The sequence below is a fragment of the Neolamprologus multifasciatus genome, chromosome 5 (genome assembly GCF_963576455.1).
Source record: "Neolamprologus multifasciatus chromosome 5, fNeoMul1.2, whole genome shotgun sequence".
Classification (NCBI taxonomy): domain Eukaryota; kingdom Metazoa; phylum Chordata; class Actinopteri; order Cichliformes; family Cichlidae; genus Neolamprologus; species Neolamprologus multifasciatus.
The window spans coordinates 18,643,426-18,668,070 of record NC_140443.1 but is presented as its reverse complement, the minus strand read 5'-3'; the positions used below and the strand labels follow the sequence as shown (position 1 = coordinate 18,668,070).

Sequence of the window (24,645 nt, the reverse complement as noted above, 5' to 3'; positions counted from 1 at the left end):
GTTCATGTATTTTAGTGGCTAAAGGTAGAAATGCTGGGACAGTAAAGCTGCATCAGTGGGAACAATAACACTTGTTTTTGTTTGTTAAGGTAAAGTATCTCAGTTGGTTTAAAATTTTCCGCTCACGTTTAGCATTTTTGAGAATTTACCCTGAGGCTCTTTGGTCAACCCAGAGAGCTTTGCACTAATAAATCGGCTGTGACAACTCATTTTGTCTTTGTCTTGACTTTCTTTCGTGGAATATCCTTAAAGTGAAAATTTAATCGACCTGTTAAGCTTACTATGATTTCTTTCTTTCTTTCTTTCTTTCTTTCTTTCTTTCTTTCTTTCTTTCTTTCCTCACCTAAAATAAAAGTGGCCCAGTCGCTCCGGTGCGGTTCCGCAAACCGCGCTGAAGAGTATTTTCAAAATAAAAGCCAAGAAAGTAATCGATTAGTAGCCTACCAATTCTTACTGTCTTGTTTTCAGTAATAATTGTAATTATTATTATTGTTATATTAAAGATAAAATGAAATAAATACCGACGTCCGGTCCCCAGTGACCTCATTGTTGTTCATAAGTAAAGACCGTGTATAAAGTCGTACTTATAGATCATGAATATAAATAGTCTGTGAATGAAAAAAGTGGGTTGGGACATGAACTAGGTGGCACATTTAGAAGATCTTTGCAGCAGTAGTTCCTGATCAGACTTCCCTAAAACTGTCATTGTTGGCTCTGTGTGTGATCCTGTCCCCTTGTGTATCCGGTAAGTTTGATCACCTTGTTGTGTTCCACCCTATTTTACGTGCAGTTCAGCAGCGCTCAGAACCGCAGCCTCTGAAACGGAACTCAAGTTTAATCAGCAACCTCTTAAAGCCAACGCTGAGCAGTGAATTGTCATAACTAATGACTAATTCTTTTATATGATATTTCCATCTCCTGTCCGTTAAGTATATATATATATATTTTTTTTTTTTTAACGAGAAGCACTTTGTCAAGTCGAACAAGAATAATAAATAGCAACTTTGTTCATTTTTCTAATTTATCCTGCAATCGATAATAAATCACCCTTAAGACAGTCGTGTAAGGTAAATCATTTCTCTTTTAAATGGTTCCCTTTTCCATTTTTTCTCTATGTGCAATTACAGGAACAGAGAGGTATGTGTGTGCATGTGTGTTGTAAACTCCGATTGGTGTTGAGAAACAGGACGTGAAACCTGAAGTCCACCTAAAGCTTGAGTCACAGTTGTTGTTTTTGTTGTCGTTGGGTTTTTTTTTTTGTTGTTGTTGTTGTTGTTTGTTCGATTGTTTCCCACATCATCGCTAACTTTCCTAAACTATGTGTCTCTACATGCCTGCTGTAGAGGATTAATAGGGTTCCTCCTGGCCTTGACATGACTTAAAATACATTGAATTTAGTTTTTTGTTTGCATGTAGCAACCTCTATCTAGTGCAGGTTGTGCTGTTTCAACTATTGTCATTTCATTGTGCTTGGAAGTACTGAAAATTGCACACTGTTATTCTCCAGGCCACTAAAGGGGGCCTCCATAAAAGTCAGGGGGGGAGGGGGGGAGGGGGGGGAGTGCCTTTCCCAGTAATATTTAAAGGTATCTTGTAGGAGTTAAAATGAAAAGTGAGCAGATCTTGTCAGAAGATCATGCAGTACTGGACTGAGGAAGGAGCACACACTGACACCACCCCTATACAAACTGTTAGCTGGTTAAAATATGACTCTTTTCAATGTAACAATTTCTTCTTCTGTTTAATGTTTTGCACAATAATTTCTTTGTTTTCTTTTCAGGTTGAACTTCCATCATACACTTCCACTTCTCCCTGTTATTGCTGTCATGAATGACTTTAACTTACTCTACATTATACTCGGCATTGTCTTCTGGTGCTGTTTCTTCACCTGCAGCTGTCTGTGCAGGAGCGCTGCCAATCCAAACTGTAAGTACTCCATGGCCAACAGCTGATACTTTCTTTTGTGTGGACGTGTATGTGTGGTAGGGAATTTGTTAAGCATTGATTACGCTCTGCTGTGGATGTTAACATGGATGGCTGGAGATGCATTGAGCATTATGATGTAAAGTCTCTGCGAACAAGTCTGCGCTGTCATAAAAACAAAGGTATGCATGCCAGTGTACGCATGAACCATCGCACTCAGTTGCATCAGAGAGCAACTTGGGGTCTTTCCAAACCCCCAACCTTCTGTAAGGTTGAGTCCCTCAAATTTTCCTTCAGGAAATCTGATCATATAATTCAGGACCGGGCTGAGTCGAGAACTATTTCAAACCACGTCAGTTATGATCTGAAACATGTAAGGAGTCACTCAATTTTATGTTAAAGAACAGTATTTAAGCACAACAAGTGACAAGTAGTAAAGAAACCAGTTCTAGTTGTATAAAAATGGCAGCCCAGTTCCCTTGAATGTGAATAGCACCATGTCAGAAAAAACGTGTCAAACACTGAAAAATAAAGGAGATACTGGATTTTACATCCTGTCTGCATGATAAAATATACACAAAACTGAAATATCAGTCACACTCGAACAGATGAAGTATCTCTGCAAACTCTGAGAACAAGCTCACCCTGACCCACATCACTCCGATTATTAATAGTTATTGACAGCTTGTACCCAGGTGAAGATGTTGAGCAACGTGCTGTTGCACATTTGTAGGTCACCTGCATGAGAACATGGTTGAAACGCTACCTTTGAAGTCTGTTGGCCCACCCACCACATGACTTTCATTACTGCAGAGGTTTGCTCTGACAAGAAACACAAGAACTGAGACACAGAGCACAAACTGATCTAACGTGTCAAAATCACAGCATCATACAGAGGGTAATAACATACATACAGAGGATTTGCTAACTTTTCTGAGCTGTGAAGCTCTTCATTTGACATTAAGGTTCTTTTTTGGGTAAACCTTTGCTTTTTCAGTGACCTGTTATGGTGCTTCAAAACAGCTGTGTGGGTGCAGCAGTTGTTTGTTGTGCATGTCTATTTTTTCCCCTTCTTCTGTTAAATGTCATGAAAATACCACAACCAATAATTCAGTTCATCATACACTTATTTCATACCTATAGGAAATATGGAAACCGTTTATATCTGTTCATCCTGTATTCACCACACTCAGTAATTACTGAAAGTCACCCTGAAAAATTCACTATTTTCTCTCAAATTCTGAAAAATTCTGAATAAAATTCAGATGTGAACTAACATTAGATGAAATTAGTTTTAAAAAAAGAAAAGAAATGGAAATTTGTGATTTGTGGCTGATTTTTAGGAAGTAAATTGCCAGAGACTGTGTGGGAAAATTGGAACCAATGTTGACTTCAGTATTTCCACTGACAGCGACAAAACGATAGAACATTTTCACTTTGGTTTATTAAAATACCCACTGAACTAGCATTGATGCTGCACTCACTATAAACCCTCCATAGTGAGCTTTATTTATTTTTCCCAGAATATAAATAAAAATGACAGGTGTGAACATACTGTGTGCTATGCTTAGTTGTGGTTTCTGCTGTTTCTTTCTTAATGCTCCTGCAAATGAATTGTGGTTAGTGCAAAGGATGAACAGCTCTGCCTCTGAGCAGCAGACGTTCCAGTTTGTCTTGAGCATCTTGTTTCTTCTGCCCCGCTGTTAAACTTTTGCTGTTCATTCTTTAAGATAACACATAAGAGTTGATCTTAGTCGATATTTATGTGTAGAAGTCCATCAGCAAACAAGGCTATTTAAAAATCCTCACAGCTTTAGAACATAACAAAATGTGATGAATTCTTCTTTGTTATGAGCTTTTCTAAATGTTTGCCTCATACATTAATATATTTGTAACCTTGAAACTCTTATCTTTCTTAACTAGGCAATACCAGACAAATGTTATTTACAGGAAGTGGTTGTGATGACTGATGTTGTGTTGAAAACAACCTCTTTTCCCACCAGTTTTGTTTTCTTGGTTCATGCTTTCATTTTCACTGTACTTAAACACAGATGAATTCATATTTTGAGTATGATAATAAAGAATCCCTAGTGTTTCTATACACTTAACACTTACATGATGTTCTTATTGTATGTCTTCATAATATGAATTCCCTCCTAATAAGAGTATACAATACATTTTGAACTGTAGATTAATTCATAAGGTCTAAAGAGCCTATTTGATGTGAATATATAAAGGATAAATTCTTAATTTATGTTTTAGAGAGCTTATTTAGATTGTGAAAATTCAAATGGGTTTGTTTTGTCTGTAACCATCAGGAACTGATATTCCATGTTAACTAACATATTTTTCTTTCTATTAATCAAACAATCGGCTTTAAATTAAAATATGCAATCCTATACCAGTCTACATACTTCAAAACTACATAATCATAAAGACAAAAACACGTTTGTTTGTGCAGGATCTCAGTCATCCTGGTCACAGTAGTCCAAGGGGCTTGGAAAGAAAGTTTTCCAAACTGTTTTGTGAAGACGTTTCCGCTCTCATCCAAGAGGATTCTTCAGTTCTAAAACCAAAAGGTGGAGCAGGTAACTCTGGTGGGGGTGCCCCTCAGGACGGTTGTTGACCCACTATTAATCATGTGCATCATCACATGAGCAAAGGTGTAAAAAAGGTTTCCGTCATTATCACCGGTTTCGGGTGAAAGCACTATGAGACCAAACCTCACCCTGTTATGTGGTTTACTGAGGTCACCTGATGCAAGATGTCAGGGTTGAAGCGTGTAGAAGGGATGTCAAAACTGCATTGCGGGTGGCAAAGTTTGGCTTTGTAAGCCACCCACTCTGTTCAAAGATGGTCATTCACAGCGGACGTAGATGGCCTCTTTCACTCATCTTTCAAACCATCTGTCTTCTCTGTGCATCATGTCAACACTGGCATCCTCAAAAGAGTGACCTTTGACCTTTAGATGCAGAGTCTTGTACTGTTGAGGTGTCTCTTTTATTTTGTGCCATGCATTTATGCAGTGGCTGTTTGGTTTCTCCAGTGTAGAGCTCTGAGCACTCCTCGCTGCACTGCACAGCATACACTATGTTGTTTAGCTTGTGTTTTGGAGTCTTGCCCTTGGGATCAATCTGTTTTTGTCTGAGGCTTGATTTGAAGTGCACTGGGATGTCATGCTTGTAGTTTCTCTGATAAACCTGCTACATAAGGAATGACAGTGTTGTTCTGTTTGTAATGTGATTATTTCTGTTGTTATAACCACATGTTTTAAGAGCGTTCTGTACCCATGTGTTTCTTTACTTTCCCTTTTGGCTCAGAGGGAATCTTTTCTGCCCGGTGTTGCAGGGTCCTGATTACCCTGAGTTTGTGTTTCAGAGAGTGGTGGGAATCAAAAGAAGGTTCTAAGTTGGTTTAGAACATATAACAAAGTAAATACTGCCGGGTCATTAAATATCTATCCATAAGTTATCTCTTTCACTTCCAAGTTTTTTAGGAAGTCCAAAAAGATTCCCAGGCCTTTTTAAATACTTTTGTTCATCCTTCAATACATGTTATTTACTCCAGTGGGAGAAGTGGTATCATTTGTCTCATTAAGTGCATAACACTTGATATGTGAGTGCCTTTTCCTAAATAATGCTGTTGTCTTTTTGACATTAAACAACTGGATTTCCTTTATGTTTGTTGATTTTCCATATATTTGTGTCCTAGTGGATACAAAAAGAAAGAATAGCGGAATTTCTTTTGAGATAATTTTGTCCCATCACAGCGGCTTTTTCCCCAGATTTTTCAATCTTTGACGCTGCCAAACATGGTAAAGCTAGCATGTATTTGCTGTGTATGTCTGATATTATTATATTATGAAGATTTAACCTGACATGAGTTGCATATGTTTACATTAATCATTTATAATTTATTAATCTGAGGCCTGCATTCATAGTCAGAACAAAAGCTGAGATTTCTGTTTCCTTGACCTTTGTTCCATGCATTTAACTCCTAATGTGTACAAGAAGAACTGGATATAAACAGATTTTGAAACATAAACAGGATATAAAATTAGTAGAATTTTAAACAGTCTTTCATCATCTTTATTTCTGTGAGTGTTGAAGAATGTTTATGGAAGCAATTTTTCCCCTCACACCTGAATAATTCAGATCATAGCTGTATTATTCAATTCACATAAAACAACCCAAGCTATAAATAACTTAGAAGTACCACATTTCTCATGTGTTGTTATTTGTTTGCTTACAGCTGAGGTGGCTGCTGCTACCCACACCTTGGTCACCGCCATACCTCAGCAGTATCCACAGCAGTACTCTCAGTACCCAGTACCCCCTCAGTCCTATCAGAGAGTGCCCTACCAGCCAGTACCAGGGCACCCTGGTTACCCAGCTATGCCTGGCAATCAAGCTGTGCCCATGACCACACCACTCAGCCATGAACAGCCATTTACACCACCACCATCGTATCAGGATGCAAGTGAGTGTGGATTTGAACACTATCTATCGATCTATCGTTCTATTGATCTATCTATTGATCGATCGATCTAAAATATGTTTTTTAATGATTTATTATTATTCTAAGCAATCAGTTTGTTGAATGCTGCAAGGCTTACACAGAGTTCTTGCAGAAATGCACTGCACACCAACCTTGAGTAAATGACATCAAAGGTCTGCAGAGTTATTTTGCATTTTCTGCTCTTCTGAGTAACTGTAATCAGACACTAGAGTGGACATTGCTGCTAGATAATATTGAATCTTACATTACAGATCTTACGACATTTTCAATCTCATACCAACTTCTCTTTTTCCAGTTGGTCCCACCTATCCTCTGTGCAACCAATCAACCAATCTTCCAGCCAGCCAGAGTGCCCTTCAAAGCCTCCAGCCCAGCCGCAGTCCAATGCTCTAACTGACAGCTCAGACTTCCTCGCCAGCTCGGCAAACAACCAGGAATTTGTTCTGCCATATAGGCTGGATTCTTAGTGTATCAATCAGACAGAAAAATGCTGCAACATTTTCAAATTTGGCTCAGTTGGGAGTATGTAATTTGAGTGAAGAAGAAGAAGAAGGAACTCCAGAATAACTTGCTTCTATACTTTGATTTTGATTTCAATGGCTCTATCTTGGGTATTTTGAGAAATTAAACATGAGACCACCATTTCTGGATATTTTGCATAAAAAAGCAGATTTTTGCTCATATAGTTGAAAAGTAAAATGGAATCATCAAAGAAAACTGCAAACAACGCATCTCTAATGTCTGTGGATATCATCTCTTTGCCATCTGTCAAATTATTGCACACTCATGAAATGCTTTGAACCTTTTTTTCCCCTGTACTTGTGTGCACTGCCTTGGAAGTCGTGTTACATGTAAAAATATCATGTCAGTTGACCACCTGTGGTTAATTTATTATTTAATTCAATTTGACAGTCTCTGTATCATTGAAGCTTGATTTTTTTTTTAACCTAAATTTAATTTTTTGTCATAGAAGTGCTTCACTAAACACATGACGTGGCTATAGAGCCAGCTACAAATAAAGACAGGTCATTTTCAAACTCCTGAAATATATTGAGGTTGAACATGCAGTTTGGGGGTCCTCTAGTGGCTGTGGCAGCTCTATTCATCTGCATAGTCCACATATAAAGACAAGAATGATCCTGGAGTTCAGTGTATTTAAATGGTCTCCACAGTCACCAGATCTCCACCCAACAGAAGACCTTTGGGATGAATTTGTAGCAACTGTGTGACGCTATTGTGTCAATATGGGCCAAAGTCTCAGAGGAATGCAGCACCTTGCCAAGTCTGTTCAAAAATGGGTGGTGAGTGTGTGATCACCAGTTTCTGTTTGTGTTTCTGTGATGTTACTGAACACAGATTTAACAGATGTTGTACTGTAGCCTAACAGTCTTGGGGATATTCTACAGTACCTTGGGTGAATAAGTGATACATGAAAACATTTTAGAGAATGTGCATGGTGTGCTGTCTGATGGTGTTTGATCTGAAATTGTAAAAGAAAAATCTATGCAAAATAAAGGCATTCTTATAAATGACTACCTGCAAACACTTTTTCTCAGTAAGAAGCGTGACCGAGCTATTTTGTGCTAATGATTTTTCAAGTCATTTTCCTTTTTTTCCCTCTTTTTACACAAAATTACAAATGAAACAACCCATAAACAAAAGTCCACTTGTATAACATTTAATAAGTTAAAACAACATCAAAGATAAAAGAGTTCCTGTTGTGAAAGCGTCAAAAATAAGGTTCAATGGCAGAATTTTATTTTATTTTTTTTTAAAAAGCACCCCAAACCATTGTGGATCATTTGAGTCAACAGCATTCATGATGACAGTTATTTACAGTTAGAAAGCAGAAAAATATATTTGGAGGCAATGTAAATTACGCACATGCTTTTGCCTGGAAGGCACAATGGTTTCTTCTATTTAATGTGTGCAACATACTTGTATTATTATAAAAACAATATTGTAGATGTTAATTAAGTTGATTTTGATTTTTTTTTAAACTATGAGTGGTTGACTTTCCAGCATAAATCCTCCAGTGATAAAACTCACACACTTTCATTTTGTTCCCATGAACTTACACAGTACAGTAAAAAACTCATTTTAATACTTTTACTTAGAAACTATTAAAATGCACCATAACATTCCTACAAATACACAAACCAAGTTAGTCTAGATCTTGATTCGAAGTACATACTTCCAATTCAGCCGAGTTCACAAACGCTGATTGAGGCACTTATATGTGCACTATCCAGCCTAGGGTGGTGGTGCAGTCTGAGGTTGGAAGGCTGTGCTAGCAGGTGGTGCATCAGGCTGCTGCTGGTCCAGAGTTTTCAGAGGGGGTACGCCGGTAGTGCATGGGGGAATTCAACATGGCCGTAAGGTATCGGCTGTGAACTGTAGGCAGAACCAACTGGAAACAGAAAGTGAACTAAACATGAGAACAAACATACTGAAAATGATTTTATTTATATTTATATATATATTTATATATATATATATATATACAAACAGAAGAACACGGCCGTAGTGATCGATGTAGCGGTTCCGAATGACAGCAATATCAGGAAGAAGGAACACGAGAAGCTGAGAAATACCAAGGGCTCAGAGAAGAGCTCGAGAGGATGTGGAGGGTGAAGGTATCGGTGGTCCCCGTGGTAATCGGAGCACTAGGTGCGGTGACTCCCAAGCTAGGCGAGTGGCTCCAGCAGATCCCGGGAATAACATCGGAGACCTCTGTCCAGAAGAGCGCAGTCCTGGGAACAGCTAAGATACTGCGCAGGACCCTCAAGCTCCCAGGCCTCTGGTAGAGGACCCAAGGTTGAAGGATAAACCGTGCTGGGTGTTTTTTTTTTTTATTATTAACCTGTTAGTTGAGCTCTAATCACCCTGAGAGTTGTCAGGTCCACAAATAAAGAATGCAGTTTACATTACCTGCATTCAGGTGAACTGTAGTGGAGTCCAGTCCACTGCTTCCACCTAGTGCCATAGTTTACAACCAGATTAAAACTCGGTCTAAAACGGCGTTTTAATACCCTGTGGCGTGGGTGTGGTCTCTGGCCAGCTGCAGAGGAGGGGTGACACAGTGAGCTCCCGGGGCGGCGCAGGGGCGGGGTTGACAGGTGTGCTGGGTTCCGACCTTGATTGTGTGTTTTCTCACCACCCAAATGCCCTGCCATGGGGTTCGAATGAGCCGCCTGGAAAACCGTTTCCCGGCGGCTTTGCGGCACCAACAACTGTGTGCGAATCTCCTCAGTGTGAGTGTCGCGGCTCACTCGATAAAGCCGATCGTTCCGCAATAGGAAATGAGGGTAAGTTCGCGCAGCGTCAGGGTGCACCAAGCGACCATCAATATCTATCACTTGGTCATAGGCTGAGCGTAGGGTGTCGTCCCGAGACTGCTCTAGTGGAAAATCTTCCGTGGGGTGCACAACGGGAGGCAGCGGGGCTTCCGTGGAAGTCCCCGCCACCTCCTCCCCCCCAGAGTCGGTGTCGGTCGACCCCGCGTCACCGCTGAGCGCCGCGCAAACGTTACATAAATTGACAGACCGCGATCGCATCCCCGCGTACTGCCCCAGTAAGCTGTGGAACCCCAGCCAATTCGTACCCAAAATAAGGGGATGCGACAGGCGCGGGCTAACCGCCGCCTTCACTCTATGCGTTTTGCCCCTGAATTTCAGCAGCAGTGACACTACCGGGTACTTGTGAATATCCCCGTGCACACATTGAACCTCCACCCAGTTAGCCTCCAACAATGCCCCGGGGCGAACCAAACTTTGGTGGACCAGGGTCTGCGTGCAGCCCGTGTCCATCAAAGCATGGCGAATACCCCCTTGACACCTTACCGGCACGCGGTACGTCCCTCCCGGACCGGGGGCGGGGGCTGGAGCGCCGGCAACACGGAACACCTGCCCCACCTCCATGAGCGGACATTCTCGGCGCAGGTGCCCCGGCCGCCCACACTTCCAGCAGTCCGGCCCCAGCGTCTGTGCGGCTCCCCGTGGCTCCGGGGCAACCTCGGCGGCCGCGGGGGTTCCGGCGGGAAGCAGCGGCCGGAACGGGTTCCTGGGGCTCCACCCCGCTGCCTGCTCCGTTCCCGCAGGGCCGCCGTTCCTCCGCTGTGACGCCGCCGCCGGAGGCCTGGGCGGCGGAACACGGGCGCTCCGCCGCGGCTCCTCGCGGCTGGGTGCCGGGTTGGCCGCCAGATGGTCCTCCGCCAGCGTAACCGCCGCCGTCAAATCCGCCGGGCGGTGGCAGCGGACCCAACGAGCCGTTGCCTCGGGCAGGCCCCCCACGAACTGCTCGAGGACGATCATGTTTAGCATCCGGGCCTCCCCAGCCGAGGGGCCCGGTCGCAACCACCTCGCCGCCGCATCCTCCAGCTGTCGAGCCCATGCGAACGGCCGCTCCCCTCCCGTCATCCTGCTGGCCCGGAATTGACGGCGGTAATCCTCCGGGGAGAGACCCAACCGATCCAGCACCGCCCGGCACACATCCTCAAACACCCCCCGCGAGCCGGGGGGCAGGCCCAGCGCCGCCGTCTGGGCCTCGCCAGACAGAAGCGGCAGCAGCCGGGCGGCCCATTCCTCCTCCGGCCAGCGACAGGCCACCGCCGTGGCCTGGAAAGCCTCGATGAAGACCAGCGGGTCCTCCCCATCCCTCATCCGGTGCAGCGTCACCGACAGAGGAGGAGCGGACGCCGGCGCGGCCGCATTCCCCAGCAGCTGCCCCAGAGCCGCGGCCTGCTGCTCCGACTGTAGGCGAAGCAACGCCAATTGCTGGTCCTGTGCGGCCGCCTGACGAGCCGCCATCGCCGCCATGTCCAACATCATCTGGCCCAAGATCTGCAGCGGCTGGGCGGGCGGCGCCGCCACCGGGGGAGCAGGGGGAGCCGGCAGGGGACCGGACATCGCGCCAGGGTTTCGGCACCAGTGTAGCGTTCGACCCGATAAATACACGCTGGGCGATTGTTTTGATAGCACAACGCTTTATTCAGAGACGTGGGTTTATTTGCAGCCACTCCCGCTCTCTGCAGCTGTCACGTCCGCCCCCCTCCGACTGTCACTGTCAACATAAGAAAACACACAATCAAGGTCGGAACCCAGCACACCTGTCAACCCCGCCCCTGCGCCGCCCGGGAGCTCACTGTGTCACCCCTCCTCTGCAGCTGGCCAGAGACCACACCCACGCCACATACCCATTTAATACTCATCTGCAACTTTCAATAATTTTCTGTTTCTACTTCTTATGTATTTCTGGCTTACATCAGTCAGAAAACACGTAGGTATATGCACACAGAGTTTTATTAATCACTGATCCTATTATTCTTATTGTGATTTTCAAATTCAAAGTTATTTCATAACAAAGAATACGTGTTTCACATTGTAATATTGTGCTTGTGTTAACAACATCACATAACTTTCTGATGTTTTTGCTTTGAAAATAAATGTGAATCTTAAATGTTAAACATTGGGGGCATGGCATTTTTATGTTGCATTAGTGAACCTGCAGTCAGCTGGGACAATCATCCAGTGTTTGTAAAGAACACCTGAGGAAAAAATGGATGACTGAGATTTCATGTTTACTGCCTGGCTCAGAGCGCAGACTGCTCAGTGTCATTGTAAATGTTGGTACAAATAAAAGCTTTGAACTGTACTGATTTGCATGGATGGATGGCATTCATTTTATCGGTTATTCCCAGAGAAGGCGAGTTTAAGTAACTGTTTTGGTACATTTAAATAAGACAGTTTGACATAAGTACAGGTATGAGGGTAAAACTTTAGGAAACACTGCTAAAGTCAAAATAGATCAGCAGAGGGCAGCAAAACACCGCAACCATAAATCTGAAGTGAAGATGAAAAACCTCACAGATCCAGAGGGCAGAGACAAGTATAAATTCTTTGGAGTAAGAAATTTGAAATTCTTTTTGCAGTGCTATGATTGTTGTTCTGAGTAAAGTGGTTTTTTTCTCCACATACACTTGTAGTCAGCACAGCCACAATAGGTGATTATAAACAATGGGAATTACAGTTCCTGTAAAAAATAAAGCTCATTTAAGCCTTTTTGATCACTCTTTCTTTGCCAGTATTTGGTGCTGAAATACTATGTTAAACTGAGGTTCTGAGGTTTTCACTTACAGTGTATGAGAAAGAATAGCTCAGATATATACACTGCAAAATATTACATAAGAACTGTTTAAACAATGAAGCATTCAGTTGCATTAAAATGGATTTATTTTAAACAGCTGTACCTAATAAAATGGTAACAATGTGTGATGTGTTTACTGAGTTTAGCCTTGGTTTGGCACCATAGGCTTCGTCAACAACCTTTCACCCACACGCATGCAAGAGCACCTGCAAAGATTACAAGACAATCTAAAATCCATTTAGGCACCAATCCAAGTTTAGTGTCACTCTTTAAACCCAGACATCACATGCAGCAAAAACCTCTAGAGTAGATGAACAAGTCTTTCGAGACGTAATCTGAGTTCAGTTTGAGTGTTTTGCATCATTGTAACAATTCAAATACACACAAAGTTGTAGTTTAGAGAGCTGTTGTTAAATTACAAAGTCTCTGCAAATCGTTATCTTAGATGGAGGTAAAAGGTGATTAAACACAATGACTGTAAGTTATTTTTAACGGCTACAAACAGAATAAATACTACAAAGATCGGAGTAAATATAAAAGGGAGACATGGCAATCAAAGAATCGTGAATTAAAATTTGTGGTAGATTTCATAAAGATGGTGACTTCCAATGGGGTTAAAGCTTTTCTAAATCTTACTTTTTTGCAAAATCAGTCAAGTTTTTAAGCATTTTTAATACATTTTGACCCATAATTATGTGCGGGCAGTATTTATCCCTTAATTACAATTACAATTAAAGTAAATTTAAGTAATTCTTCAAAATCACTGCCCAACTAAGGTCCAACTGAATATATATAAATATAGCTCTCATGCTTCTAGTAGGGCTTTGCAGGTAATATGAAGCACCGGAAACCCTACGGCTCCCTCTTCCCCCAGCACACCAACCTGATCTCATGGCATTTCATTAAAGATTCAAAAAAATGTACTGACTCATGCTCATGGACACATATTTTCATTTACGTTTGTACTGAAAGCCACATAAATACTTTCAGTTCAAGCCACTGCAACAAAATAAGGAAACACATGACAAAGAGCTGACAACTCACAAAACTCATGATAAATGTCACAAAAGAATCTTAATGTACCTTCAGGGCCTTCATCATACAACTTTTAAAACATCATCCAACAACTCATGTGAGCGTCTCTTATATCATCTGAGATTAATTTGTGTGTAGCCCACATTTATCAGCCACAGATTTTGCTGTAGCTTTGGGTGTGCCATTGCAAAAATCAAAAGATAAACAAAAAAAGTAAAGCAACAAAAGAAGCAGAATGATAATTGAATTAAACCCCTCCAAACTCCAGATTAAGTGATAGGCTGTTACTACAAGAGAAGCAAACATAAAACATTTTCAGCCATAGTTTCAGGCATCACATCAGCTGTGGTATAGACCCAAATATTCTTTAGAAAAGCCAAGTGGAGAAATACTCCCACGTTTCAGTTACAACGGCTCTTTTCCATGAGCTGCTTTCTTTCTGAAGCTCTTGTGGGTCTTTTATGAGCATGAGAAAAAAGGAATCCTTTTACTCTGCAAGGTCCCTTAGCCCCATCTAACACCTTTGGGCCCCTGAGCCTTGTTGGGCATGTTATTTTTCCCTTTTACAAAAAAAGCATAACACAAAAATAATAGCAAGGAAATCAATTAAATCATAACGGAACAAAACAATGAGGTGAAAGAGTTATGAGAGACATTAAAAATCACAGATATCAATATCTTTTTCTTATGGGAAGAATAGAATAAATTGGGCCACATAAAGTTCCATTTCCTTCATGAAAAAAAAAAGGAAGCGTGGCTTTTCTTTTGAGAGCTTACATTTATGGATGTGGCGTCTGACAAGGAGTGGTACTGCAACAGATGAGGTACTGCTCTCGTATTTCTTACAACCAAATAAGATGACAAATACAAATATATAGAAATATAAATTAAAATAAAAAATTCTGACAGCATCTTGTTAGAGGTAAAACCAGAATGCTTTTACCAAAATGCTTTTCCATGACACCTACGTAAAAGTACAAAACCAAAATAAATGGCATCTAAATCGCTTTTATAGTTTTGTTGGAAGTTTGGTGATTAAATCTATGAATTCATGTAAAGGAAACCACCACCTTGTTTGTAAGGACCAAATCTTTTCCACTCAGTGTCCTTAACAAAACCTTGCTGGGTACGCTGCCAGATAGGCGAGAGTGTTTGATGACGCAGAACGTCAGAATTAAGATCTCGCGATACTTCGTCTGGGCATTGCTTTATAAGAACTGTCTCGCCCTCGTCCTCTCCGTTCGTCCTCAGTGCAGGATAACGAAGCATCGATTTTCTCTGCTTCTGTTAACAACAAGCCGTGTTTTCTTTTATTTCTCTGAGCAGCACCTAAGATCGCTTATTGTCACTATAACACGACGAGGATTACACCGGAAGCTGTGAAGTTTTAAGAGGTAGGTGTTCTTATTTGACCTAATCGCGATCATCACCCCTATTTCTAGTAGCCTCTTAGCTAATGTTAGCCGTCCTGCTAAGATCAGTCAACCGGCAAGGATCACGATGGGCCCGGCTAACGATAGGAAAGCCTGGCTTACACTTTTTATGTCTCAGAACGATCTCATCGCGAAATTTATTACCATCGGAGATACATAAGGTATGACTTTTACGCAACTTTTGCGCAAAAATGGTGAGTCAAAACAGGAAAATACCTGTTAAACCAGTGAATTTATTTAAAGTGTTGAGGTTTTAATAAATCAATTTTTATTGTAACACCGGTTGAGTAGAGATGGGTAGACCTTATGAATAAACATAAATCATGTCCATAATTATCCTAAAGTAGCGTTGTTTAGGTAGAGCGCTACTGTTTTTAGTGTAGCCCGGAGACGCCCATGAGTTCAAAGTAAGGACTGTAGGACAACTCGGGTATAAGCAGGGGTATTTAATCAGACAGAAGACAGAAGTTTCATTATTAATAATAACAACAATAATATAATTTATTATTATTATTATTATCATTACTATTATTGTTATCTTTCGTCAGTAGCACTTTAAATAAGTTTTAGAAGTGCTCAACAAATAATGTGGGAAACATTATTAAATGCATAGAAATAAACACAGAAACAAAGACTAGCTTTTCTTTTCTTTGTTTGGAACTCTAGGAATTACATTGGCATTACTTTTATGTTATGTACATACTGATCTCTATCTGGTGTTTATATAAGGGAAAGAGCAGCTTCGATGTACCACATTAGTCACTGTTAGATTTCTCTGGAACTTCATAGGGAGCAAAGTTCAGGTGTGGGTGTCCTACCTGGGAACTGGTTTCTGTTGGGGAAAGGTTACGACCCAGCTATGAGCAAACACTGCAGGCTTCTTAAAGCAACACTTGACTATTGTGAGTGTAGCCAAACATGTGGGCTCGTACGAGTCTTTCAGCTTTGACCTATTATATCAGTGGCTCAGTGAACTCATCTCACCTGCCTTTGAAAGTCTCAGGTAATCAGATGTCATTCTCACTTGTTTTTGTTTTTCAAAATCTAGATTTAGCTGAACCATGTAGGAGTGTTTGACCATAAACGGCATTTTCTCACTTCCTTGACCTATGTTGTTAAACAGGTTTTTGCAACAGACAGGCTTTTTCTTCTGAAAAGCCTTCTTTCCTTTCTTTTATGGGACAAAAAACATTATCTTCACTGTCTGCAGGACATGTTTCACATAAGTTTTCTCTTTCTCCTTTAGAACTCAAGACAATCATCGTCATCACCGCTGCTGATTATGGATGTAATAGTGCGCCGCTGTCCTTTCTTGGCTCGCATGCCCCAGGCCTTTCTCCAGCAGTCCAAAAAGACGCTGGTGACGTACGCCCAGCGATGTCCCATCATGATGGAGCTGGCTGCAAAACCTATGGCCCCTTCAATGGCACGTGCCCTCTGTTCCTCCTCATCCTCCTACCAGAAGCCTGAGAACACCGTGTCTGCCGGTGAGGGTGATAAAGATGGTGGTCATACTGACTATTCTAATCAACACTACAGCTGTATTATATTTAGTCAGATAAATCATGTAATGATAGAATTACTGGTAAAAGTGAAATTTAAAACTTTTGTCCCTTTGCAGCCCCCAAAAAGGAGGTGGAGTCCAAGCTGCCAGCTGGCCACCCTATGCCACCTCCAGGACAGATGATGGCCTCCAAATGCCCTTTCCTGGCTGCTGAGATGAGCCAGAAGAACAGTGGTGTAGTCCGTCAGGTTGGCATAGAGTTCCAAGAGGATGTACAGGAAGTCCGCACTGTGAAGAAAGGTGAGGTTTTTTTTGTTGTTGTTTTTCTTTGAGAACTAAATCAGTTTTCCATAGTTTTGTACAATATTTAATAGCAATTTGTTTTTGTCCTGACAGAAGTGCCTGCTGACCAACTAAAGCAGCCAAACTTGGCCAGCACTGCTGAAGGAGAAACCACATTAATGAAAACCCTCCTGAAACAGCGACCTAAGAAAGTCAGCCACCTGCTTCAAGACAACTTACCAGGAAGAAGTAGGTTTTATTTTGATAGTTTAAACACACTGTCCTGCAAGCCTGTGATTAACCTAGCTACTGTCTACCTTACTATGACAATCTTCTTTTTTATTTGCGAGTATGTTTTGGTGTTTTTGCACACGGGTGTAGTCTTTCCTCACATTAAAGTTACTCCATCGGTTGCAGTACTGTAGCAACACTAAGCCACATTAAGCAACTTTTACCTTCCTTTTCTTTTCCAGCGGCCCGCTTCCAGTACGATGCGTTTTTTGAGAAGAAGATCGAAGAGAAGAAGAACGATCACACGTACCGCGTGTTTAAGACCGTGAATCGTCGGGCCACTGAGTTCCCGATGGCTGACGACTTCACAAGCTCTTTACAAGAAAAGCGTGACGTGTCGGTTTGGTGCAGCAACGACTACCTGGGCATGAGTCGACACCCTCGAGTCGTGCAGTCCATCATGTGAGTAACTGAGTAGTTAATCCAGTTTCATGGGTCAAGGTGTGTTGATGTGTACGGCCTGTCTACCTTCCCTGATTGCTTTTTACCTTTTGTCCCTCTGTGAGAGCTAAGTTCAGAGAGAAACCAGCTCAGAGCATAATTACATGATGCAACCTGGCACCCTTGGGCGATACTGGCCATTATTTGTGTGGGTGTTGAGTTGGACATGGATCACACCTAAACCTCATGTGTCACGATGATGGTGTTGTTTTTCTTCTCCTCCCCCCCGCCCCCTCAGCTTGTTTGAGCTTGTTGGATCTTGCATACAAGTCTGCAGCATTTTAATGAGCAACTGTTTGTCTCTTTCTAGGGATACTTTACAAAAACATGGTTCGGGGGCAGGAGGTACCAGGAATATCTCTGGGACCAGTAAATTCCACGTGGAGCTAGAACAAGAGCTGGCTGACCTTCACAAGAAGGATGCGGCGCTGCTGTTCACCTCCTGCTTTGTTGCCAATGACTCCACCCTCTTCACCCTTGCGAAGATGCTGCCTGGTATGCAGAAGGAAAAACTTGGTGTATTTAACAGTAATTCGAACCTCCTGTAAGCGTGTTTGGTCTCATTGACGGTTTCCTCTCCTCTGAACACTTTTAGGTTGTGAAATCTACTCTGACGCAGGTAACCACGCCTCAATGATTCAAGGTATCAGGAACAGCGGCGCTAAGAAATTCATTTTCCGCCACAATGATGTGGCCCATCTTCGAGAGCTCCTGGAGAAAGGAGATCCCACAAAACCAAAGATCGTGGCTTTTGAGACCGTCCATTCCATGGATGGTCAGTTTCTAATTACTGCTTCACTGCTGTTGGATAAATGTTAATATTTCTTTTTTCTTTTTTTAAACTTTCTCTTACTGCATGTGTCCTGGAAAATATTACTGTTCTTGCAAAATCAATAATTCATTCAAACTAAGTCATGAAGTGCTCTTTAAGAAGCAAAAAACAAGTCTGACCAGGTTTGTGTGACTTTCTTTCTGTAACACAGGTGCCGTGTGTCCGCTGGAGGAAATGTGCGACGTGGCCCACGAGTTTGGCGCCATCACCTTCGTTGACGAGGTTCACGCTGTGGGCCTCTACGGCTCCAGAGGAGGGGGCATTGGCGACAGGGATGGCGTCATGGACAAGATGGATATCATCTCGGGAACTCTAGGTAAGTGCACAATCTCTACTTAAAAAAAAAAAAAAAGTAGAGATTGCTGTTGCTGTACTGTTTCATTTTTTTTTTTTTTTTTTTTTTTTTCCGAACCAAAATAACTGCCACTGGTTAGTGCGACTTGTCTAGCTTGATTGTTTGAATTAGACTGAGGATCAGGCCTCAGCCGTGTCATCCAATATACCAGAGGGCTGAAAAGAATCTGGAGCAGCTCTGTTCGGCTCTGTTGTTGCTAGGAGACTACAGCCTCTTGTTGTGCTCCTATTGAATTACTCAGATTGCGTGTCACTGTCAGACTGAGGGGACAATTATTTCCAACTCAAGAGCACTACAGCTCCTGCACAGCTGACATTTCAGGCGGTTCTAGTTTGAGATTACAATGGCTGTAATTTTTTTTTATTTATTTATTTTAAGACCACTGGCTCCTTAATGTTGAACGAGAGGAGTTGTAATAATCAGCATTATGTTCTTTTCTAGGGAAGGCCTTTGGCTGTGTGGGTGGCTACATTGCGAGTACCGCCGCCCTGGTGGACACAGTGCGTTCCTACGCTGCTGGTTTTATCTTCACCACCTCTCTGCCTCCGATGCTTCTAGCCGGAGCCCGGGAATCGATCCAGATCCTTAAAGGGGAAGAAGGGCGCTCACTGAGACTTAAACACCAGCGCAACGTCAAGCTCCTCCGGCAGATGCTGATGGACTCTGGGTTGCCTGTTGTGCACTGCCCCAGCCACATCATCCCTGTCCGGGTAATCTACGATTGAATTGATTGTGTGGAACTTGAAAAGCAGATCAAGTCACAACGGCTCGATTCTCATGGCGCGTGTGTCTCTTTGGTATAATTAGGTTTCGAATGCTGAGAAAAACACGGAGGTGTGTGACATCATGATGCGTCGCCATAACATCTATGTGCAGGCCATCAACTATCCCACCGTTGCCAGGGGAGATGAGCTGCTGCGCATTGCCCCAACTCCTCACCACACCCCTGAGATGATGAAATACTTTGTTGGTAAGCTGACAAAGTAACACGTTTCACTTGAAATGCTTGATAGTGTATAAGAAGGCTACAACAAGTTAAACAGAATTTATGTCTTTATTTGATCGAACTGAACTGTGTAGCTGTTTATGCAAAAGTTACATTACATGAGTAACTTCATCCAACCTGTAACTAACTGTACTTTTTTTATCATTGAAGTAAAACTGACCTCTCTTTATCTGTTTTCCCCTTTCAGAGAGGCTGGAGCAAACATGGAAGGAGGTGGGCCTGGAGCTTAAGCCCCACTCGTCAGCAGAGTGCACCTTCTGCCAGCAGCCACTGCACTTCGAGGTGATGAGCGAGCGAGAGAAGTCTTACTTCAATGGGCTCAGCCACCTCATCTCAGCCTGCGCATAACACTAATCACCCACTGCAGTCTGAAGACAGCGCGTCCACGCTTAAGCCCCATTCCTCTGTCACTATCATAGAATGTATTAATTATCTTTAATAATTTGTCCTACACATATTTAAAATTATCTATGTTCAGATGGTCTATATACTGCAAATAAAATACGGGAAAGAATCTCTGTGTGTGTTTGGTTTTTGAAAGTGTTTACAGAGACATGAGGAGTGGCAAGAAATGAGTGGGATGCACTCAGTTTTTTTCTGCTCTAGGATTCAAGGCCACTGTTAAGTTAATTTCTTCATTGGGCTGTTGTATAAACTGATTAAATGTGGCTCAGATGACACCGTGATATCATGCTCAGTCACATGGGTTTTTTACTGATGGGTAAAATGATTACTGAATAAAGCTACAAAAATGGGTCACATTAATTGGACAAGCTTGGCAGATGCCAGGATTTTGATTTTCTTTTTTTTTTTTTTTTTTTTTTTTTTTTAAACTGTTGCTGATAATTTGATCCACTTATGTCACTTGTGCTTGTGAGAAAAGTGGAACACTGAAAAATGTCTTGTTGCAGTTTTGTTTTTTTTGTTCTTTACTTTTTTTTAAACACTTTATTTAAAGTATACAAAATTACATATTAAATTTACATACACATACAATTACGTATACAATATCTTGATCATATACCATACATTAAGAAAAAAAAGGAAAACAAAGGAGGAAAGTCAAGCATCTGAGTCAACTAAACACTTAAACTTACAATTTCAATACATCCCAAGGGAAAACTTTTCCAAGTTTCAGGTCCATTGTTCTCCTTCTCCGTAGATCTGTAGTGATATGTTTACTCACCACATCACTACTTATTATCTTTTGTTCTATCAGTCCTTTGGCACGGGTTTTCCAAATATGGGTGTTTATTACACACATTATCAACCAAAAGAGTCTCTTTTTGTCTTCACCCATTTTTTCTTTAAACAAACCATATTTAACTGCTTTAATATTAACATCAACGTCATAACCAATTTCTGTCATCTTCTGCCTTATCTCAGTTGTCCTATAATTTGTTTTCCTATAAAATGTTTTGCTTTACCATAGCACACAATCCTGTCATGACACTTTGTAACGAGCAAGACATTTGGTACTTCATTAGTTTTATCAGATACTGCAGTATAATAATGCACTGATTTTGTTGTTGGTTATGTGTACGCTGCTTTAGGCGTGTTGGTTTGAATGTGCGAGCCTTCTTATGAGCAATCAGATATATTATAGATGAAGTCCTGTTTTTATAATCGCTCTTAGAAATATCTATTTAGTGACTTAAAACCACAATAATTTTTTTCCTCTTTCTCTATCTGGTGAAATCTTACCATGTGTAGAGAACCTACTAACCTACTATCCCATGGATTCACATGGAGATGACATAGATAAAGCTGTAAGACCTAGATTCGCAGAATAAAGGAGGTCACAATGACAATGATACACTCAAAATTGGCACACATACCTGTTTTCTATGGGTCCACATAAGCTTCGGACTATGCATCAAAACAGGCAATGTGACCGACACAGGCACAAACAGGAAAACGTATTTATTGTCATATTTTTCTAACAGATTCTGATAAAAATCAGGATATGAAGGTTTAATCTCAGTCTTGAAAAGGTCAATTATAATAGCTTTTCTAACATAGCTGTCTCATCAAAACCAGAGATACACTGAAAATGGAAGTGGGAACCACTACTTTTACTATTACGTCACTGCTTTACACAAATGGCTCACTTCCACTTTTGAACTGACTTTTTGTTACAATTCGGAAAAGAGATGATGGAAAGTTACAAAAACCAAAACCTGTATGTACTGAGCAAGAAGTCTTCCAGACCTCGGGGAGGTGCAGTGCTATACCTATCAAAAAAAATTTTATGTGAAAGTGTTCGAACTCTTCTTCACATCTGTGAACCTACAGTGGCGCAAAAAAAATCATCACAAAATCAAAAGGCCATTAGCTGAGGCAGTAAGAGCTAACTGGTTTTAGATGAAAAAATATGTCAAATATATCAAAATATTTAAAAAAAATCATAGACTACAAAGTACTATATATATATCTATCTAATAATGTGTATGGAGAATAGAAGGTGTTTGAAGGACATTTTAGCTGAGTAAGTAGTCGTTTATTGCATATGTCTATCATTATCTTATGCACACATAGTAAATAGTGGAGAAAATGTGATATATAAGGATACATTGTGGCAAGACATAGTAACCCTTGTACTACAATAAATAAGAGAATGTGCTCTCTTTTAATTTAAATAATTTATATATATAGGCATGGATATAACCTGGTGTTCCCCAGATTTTAAAATTAATTAAATACAACAAGACGACACATTACACCATATCTTAATTATTTCTTTTAACTAACTAATCTGAAATACAGAAGCAGCATGAAACATGATTCATTAGCATGTCTTGACGTTACCATTTTCTGAACGAGTTTATCAATCTCACACATCATTGAGGAGGAATTTTGGACAAACCCTTTTTTACAGTATTGCTTTAGTTAATTGAGGTTTATGGCTATTTATTAACAGACATATTTCGTAAGGTCTTGCCACAACATTTGAGTCAGACTGAGATCTGGACTTTGACTTGCAGCATTGTGTTTTTTCTTCTTCTTACCTATTCTCATGTAAATTGGCAGCTATGCTTGGGATCATTGTCCCGTTGCACGACCCAGTTGCAGCCAAGCTTTAACAATCACCCTGATGGTCTCACATTTGACTCATGGTAATGACTCGTGGTTGACTCAGTGACTGCAAAGCAAGCTCAAATCATCATCCAACCACCACCATGCTTAGTAGTATGTATGAAGTATTTGAAGTGTTTGTGCTGATGGCCTTCTGTGTTTGCTGTGCACCATGATCAGTCATCGCCACTTTGGTCTCGTCTGTCCAACAGTTATTGTTCCAGAAGTTTTGTGATTTGTTTAGATGCGACTTTTTTAGCCTCCTAGGACCTGGCGTCCACATATGTGGACATCACATTTTGGGTTATTCAAACCGAAATACTCAATTTTGCTCTACATGGGCCTGATATCCACTTACGAGGAAATTATACTGTTACTGTTCTATTGAAATTTTAAACGAATATCCTCATTTGTGGCTCTCATTTTTCTTAGAAACGAAAATTTAGTTAAAAAAAAAAAGAGTCTGGTAATTCTTTGTTTTTGCATTCAAAGATAAATTAAAAATGCATTCTGTGGAAGAGTTCGGGTGTTAGGAGGTTAAACCTAAGCCGTGCTGTCATGTTCTTTTTAGAGAGACAAGGCTTTCTCTTGAACACCTTTCCAAACATGCTGTGCTTGTTCAGTCTTTTTCTACTTGTACTGTAATAAGCTTTAATGTTTAAATCATTACTTGCTAACTGAGGCCGGTAGGCGCAACGCACAATCTAACCTTAGGTTAAGACTTGTGGGTTGTCCACCTGTCCTGAGAAGATTGTGACATTGTGTTTGCACAGACCTGAATACTCCAGACCAGCGCACTACCAAAAGACTTGCTTACGATAGCTAATAATAAGTTATCAAGTTCACCTGAGGCTGCTTACCTATGGAAGCAGTAAGGGTGGCTTCATTTTTCACAGGACTGCATTTCTCTACCGTAGGAGGAAATACTGGTTTACTAAGTGATCATTTGTTAAATAATAAGTGTAACATATTTTAACAATACAAGGCTAAATCATGATAAGGTTCAGGAACACAGGAATATTGTTCATCCTACTCTTACTGAACTTCCTGGAGGAACCCACCTGAGGGTTTTTTTTATAACACAGCATGTACTGACTGTTTGACCCTTTAACTATTTTTTTGTTCCATCAACCATGTAACACCATGTGACTCAGACATACAAACACACGCACTCACACCCACTTCCCCATAAAAACACACACACATAAACTGTAGATGTGTCTTCAGTCATTTCTGTATGTTTTCCTTTTATTTGTCCACACACATACAGTGCATGAACCGATATCGATTTTCCACTGCTGTGCATTTCTTCTACACTCAACAGCATCTCTAAACAACAATGTGTACAAACAAAATCTTCCCCCTTCATGGGGTTGTTTAGCATTTCTTTTGATCCATGATTAGTGTAGAGGTCTTCTTAGTCACAGTTTCATGGTTTTTTTTTTTTCAGTTTGTTTAACTTAGGTGTACACGTATAAGTCACTGTTTATATTTTGGATCCAGTGCCTCGTTTAAAGGACAAACATTTAGTTTTTTGTCAGAAGGTTTACTGCAATTCAAAACTGTGCTGTATTTCCATGGCTACTGACTCATGCATGGCTGCCAGACTCTCAGACAGCAGACAAAAGCAGGAGCAGTGAAACCCAGGGCAGGCTAACACTGGGAGTTAAGAAGGGGTCACACACTTCTCACATTCAGTGATTCATTCCATCTGCTTGTAACTCCACTTTGGAAACCCCAGAATGAGAAACCAGACAGATACTTAGAAACAAATTTCTTTTGTGTTGACTTGAGATTTTAAGCTAA

At 41.1% G+C, this 24,645-nt stretch overlaps 2 protein-coding genes across 3 annotated transcripts; both read left to right on the top strand.

Annotated features, from left to right (window-relative positions):
* Nucleotides 1–640: 640 nt before the first annotated feature.
* Nucleotides 641–7,304, top strand: LOC146518402 (uncharacterized). Of its 2 annotated transcripts, XM_085158598.1 has the most exons (4): nt 641–745; nt 1,781–1,926; nt 6,175–6,402; nt 6,737–7,304. In XM_085158598.1, exons 2-4 carry the CDS (start codon nt 1,827–1,829, stop codon nt 6,832–6,834), a joined length of 426 nt encoding a protein of 141 aa, XP_085014724.1. In that variant the 5' UTR covers nt 641–745; nt 1,781–1,826; the 3' UTR covers nt 6,835–7,304. The 2 variants fall into 2 exon arrangements, with proteins under 2 accessions (XP_085014724.1, XP_085014725.1); XM_085158599.1 differs by lacking the exon at nt 641–745 and having other exon boundaries at nt 1,553–1,926.
* A 7,541-nt stretch (nt 7,305–14,845) lies between these two features.
* On the top strand, nt 14,846–20,278 carry alas1 (aminolevulinate, delta-, synthase 1). The gene is made up of 11 exons (XM_085158566.1): nt 14,846–15,014; nt 16,300–16,540; nt 16,675–16,857; nt 16,954–17,088; nt 17,313–17,532; nt 17,882–18,066; nt 18,167–18,346; nt 18,555–18,719; nt 19,200–19,468; nt 19,566–19,728; nt 19,952–20,278. The coding sequence occupies exons 2-11, from the start codon at nt 16,336–16,338 to the stop codon at nt 20,110–20,112; spliced, it is 1,866 nt and encodes a 621-aa protein (XP_085014692.1). The 5' UTR covers nt 14,846–15,014; nt 16,300–16,335; the 3' UTR covers nt 20,113–20,278.
* Nucleotides 20,279–24,645: the final 4,367 nt, after the last annotated feature.

What these genes read in the sequence shown, in the direction of transcription:
- LOC146518402 (XM_085158598.1), top strand. Translation starts at nt 1,827, where the DNA reads ATGAATGACTTTAACTTACTCTACATTATACTCGGCATTGTCTTCTGG. An exon ending in GAGCGCTGCCAATCCAAACT is followed by an intron (nt 1,927 to 6,174) that starts GTAAGTACTCCA and finishes GTTTGCTTACAG; the next exon opens with CTGAGGTGGCTGCTGCTACC. An exon ending in ACCATCGTATCAGGATGCAA is followed by an intron (nt 6,403 to 6,736) that starts GTGAGTGTGGAT and finishes CTCTTTTTCCAG; the next exon opens with TTGGTCCCACCTATCCTCTG.
- alas1 (XM_085158566.1), top strand. Translation starts at nt 16,336, where the DNA reads ATGGATGTAATAGTGCGCCGCTGTCCTTTCTTGGCTCGCATGCCCCAG. An exon ending in TGAGAACACCGTGTCTGCCG is followed by an intron (nt 16,541 to 16,674) that starts GTGAGGGTGATA and finishes GTCCCTTTGCAG; the next exon opens with CCCCCAAAAAGGAGGTGGAG. An exon ending in AGACAACTTACCAGGAAGAA is followed by an intron (nt 17,089 to 17,312) that starts GTAGGTTTTATT and finishes TTTCTTTTCCAG; the next exon opens with CGGCCCGCTTCCAGTACGAT.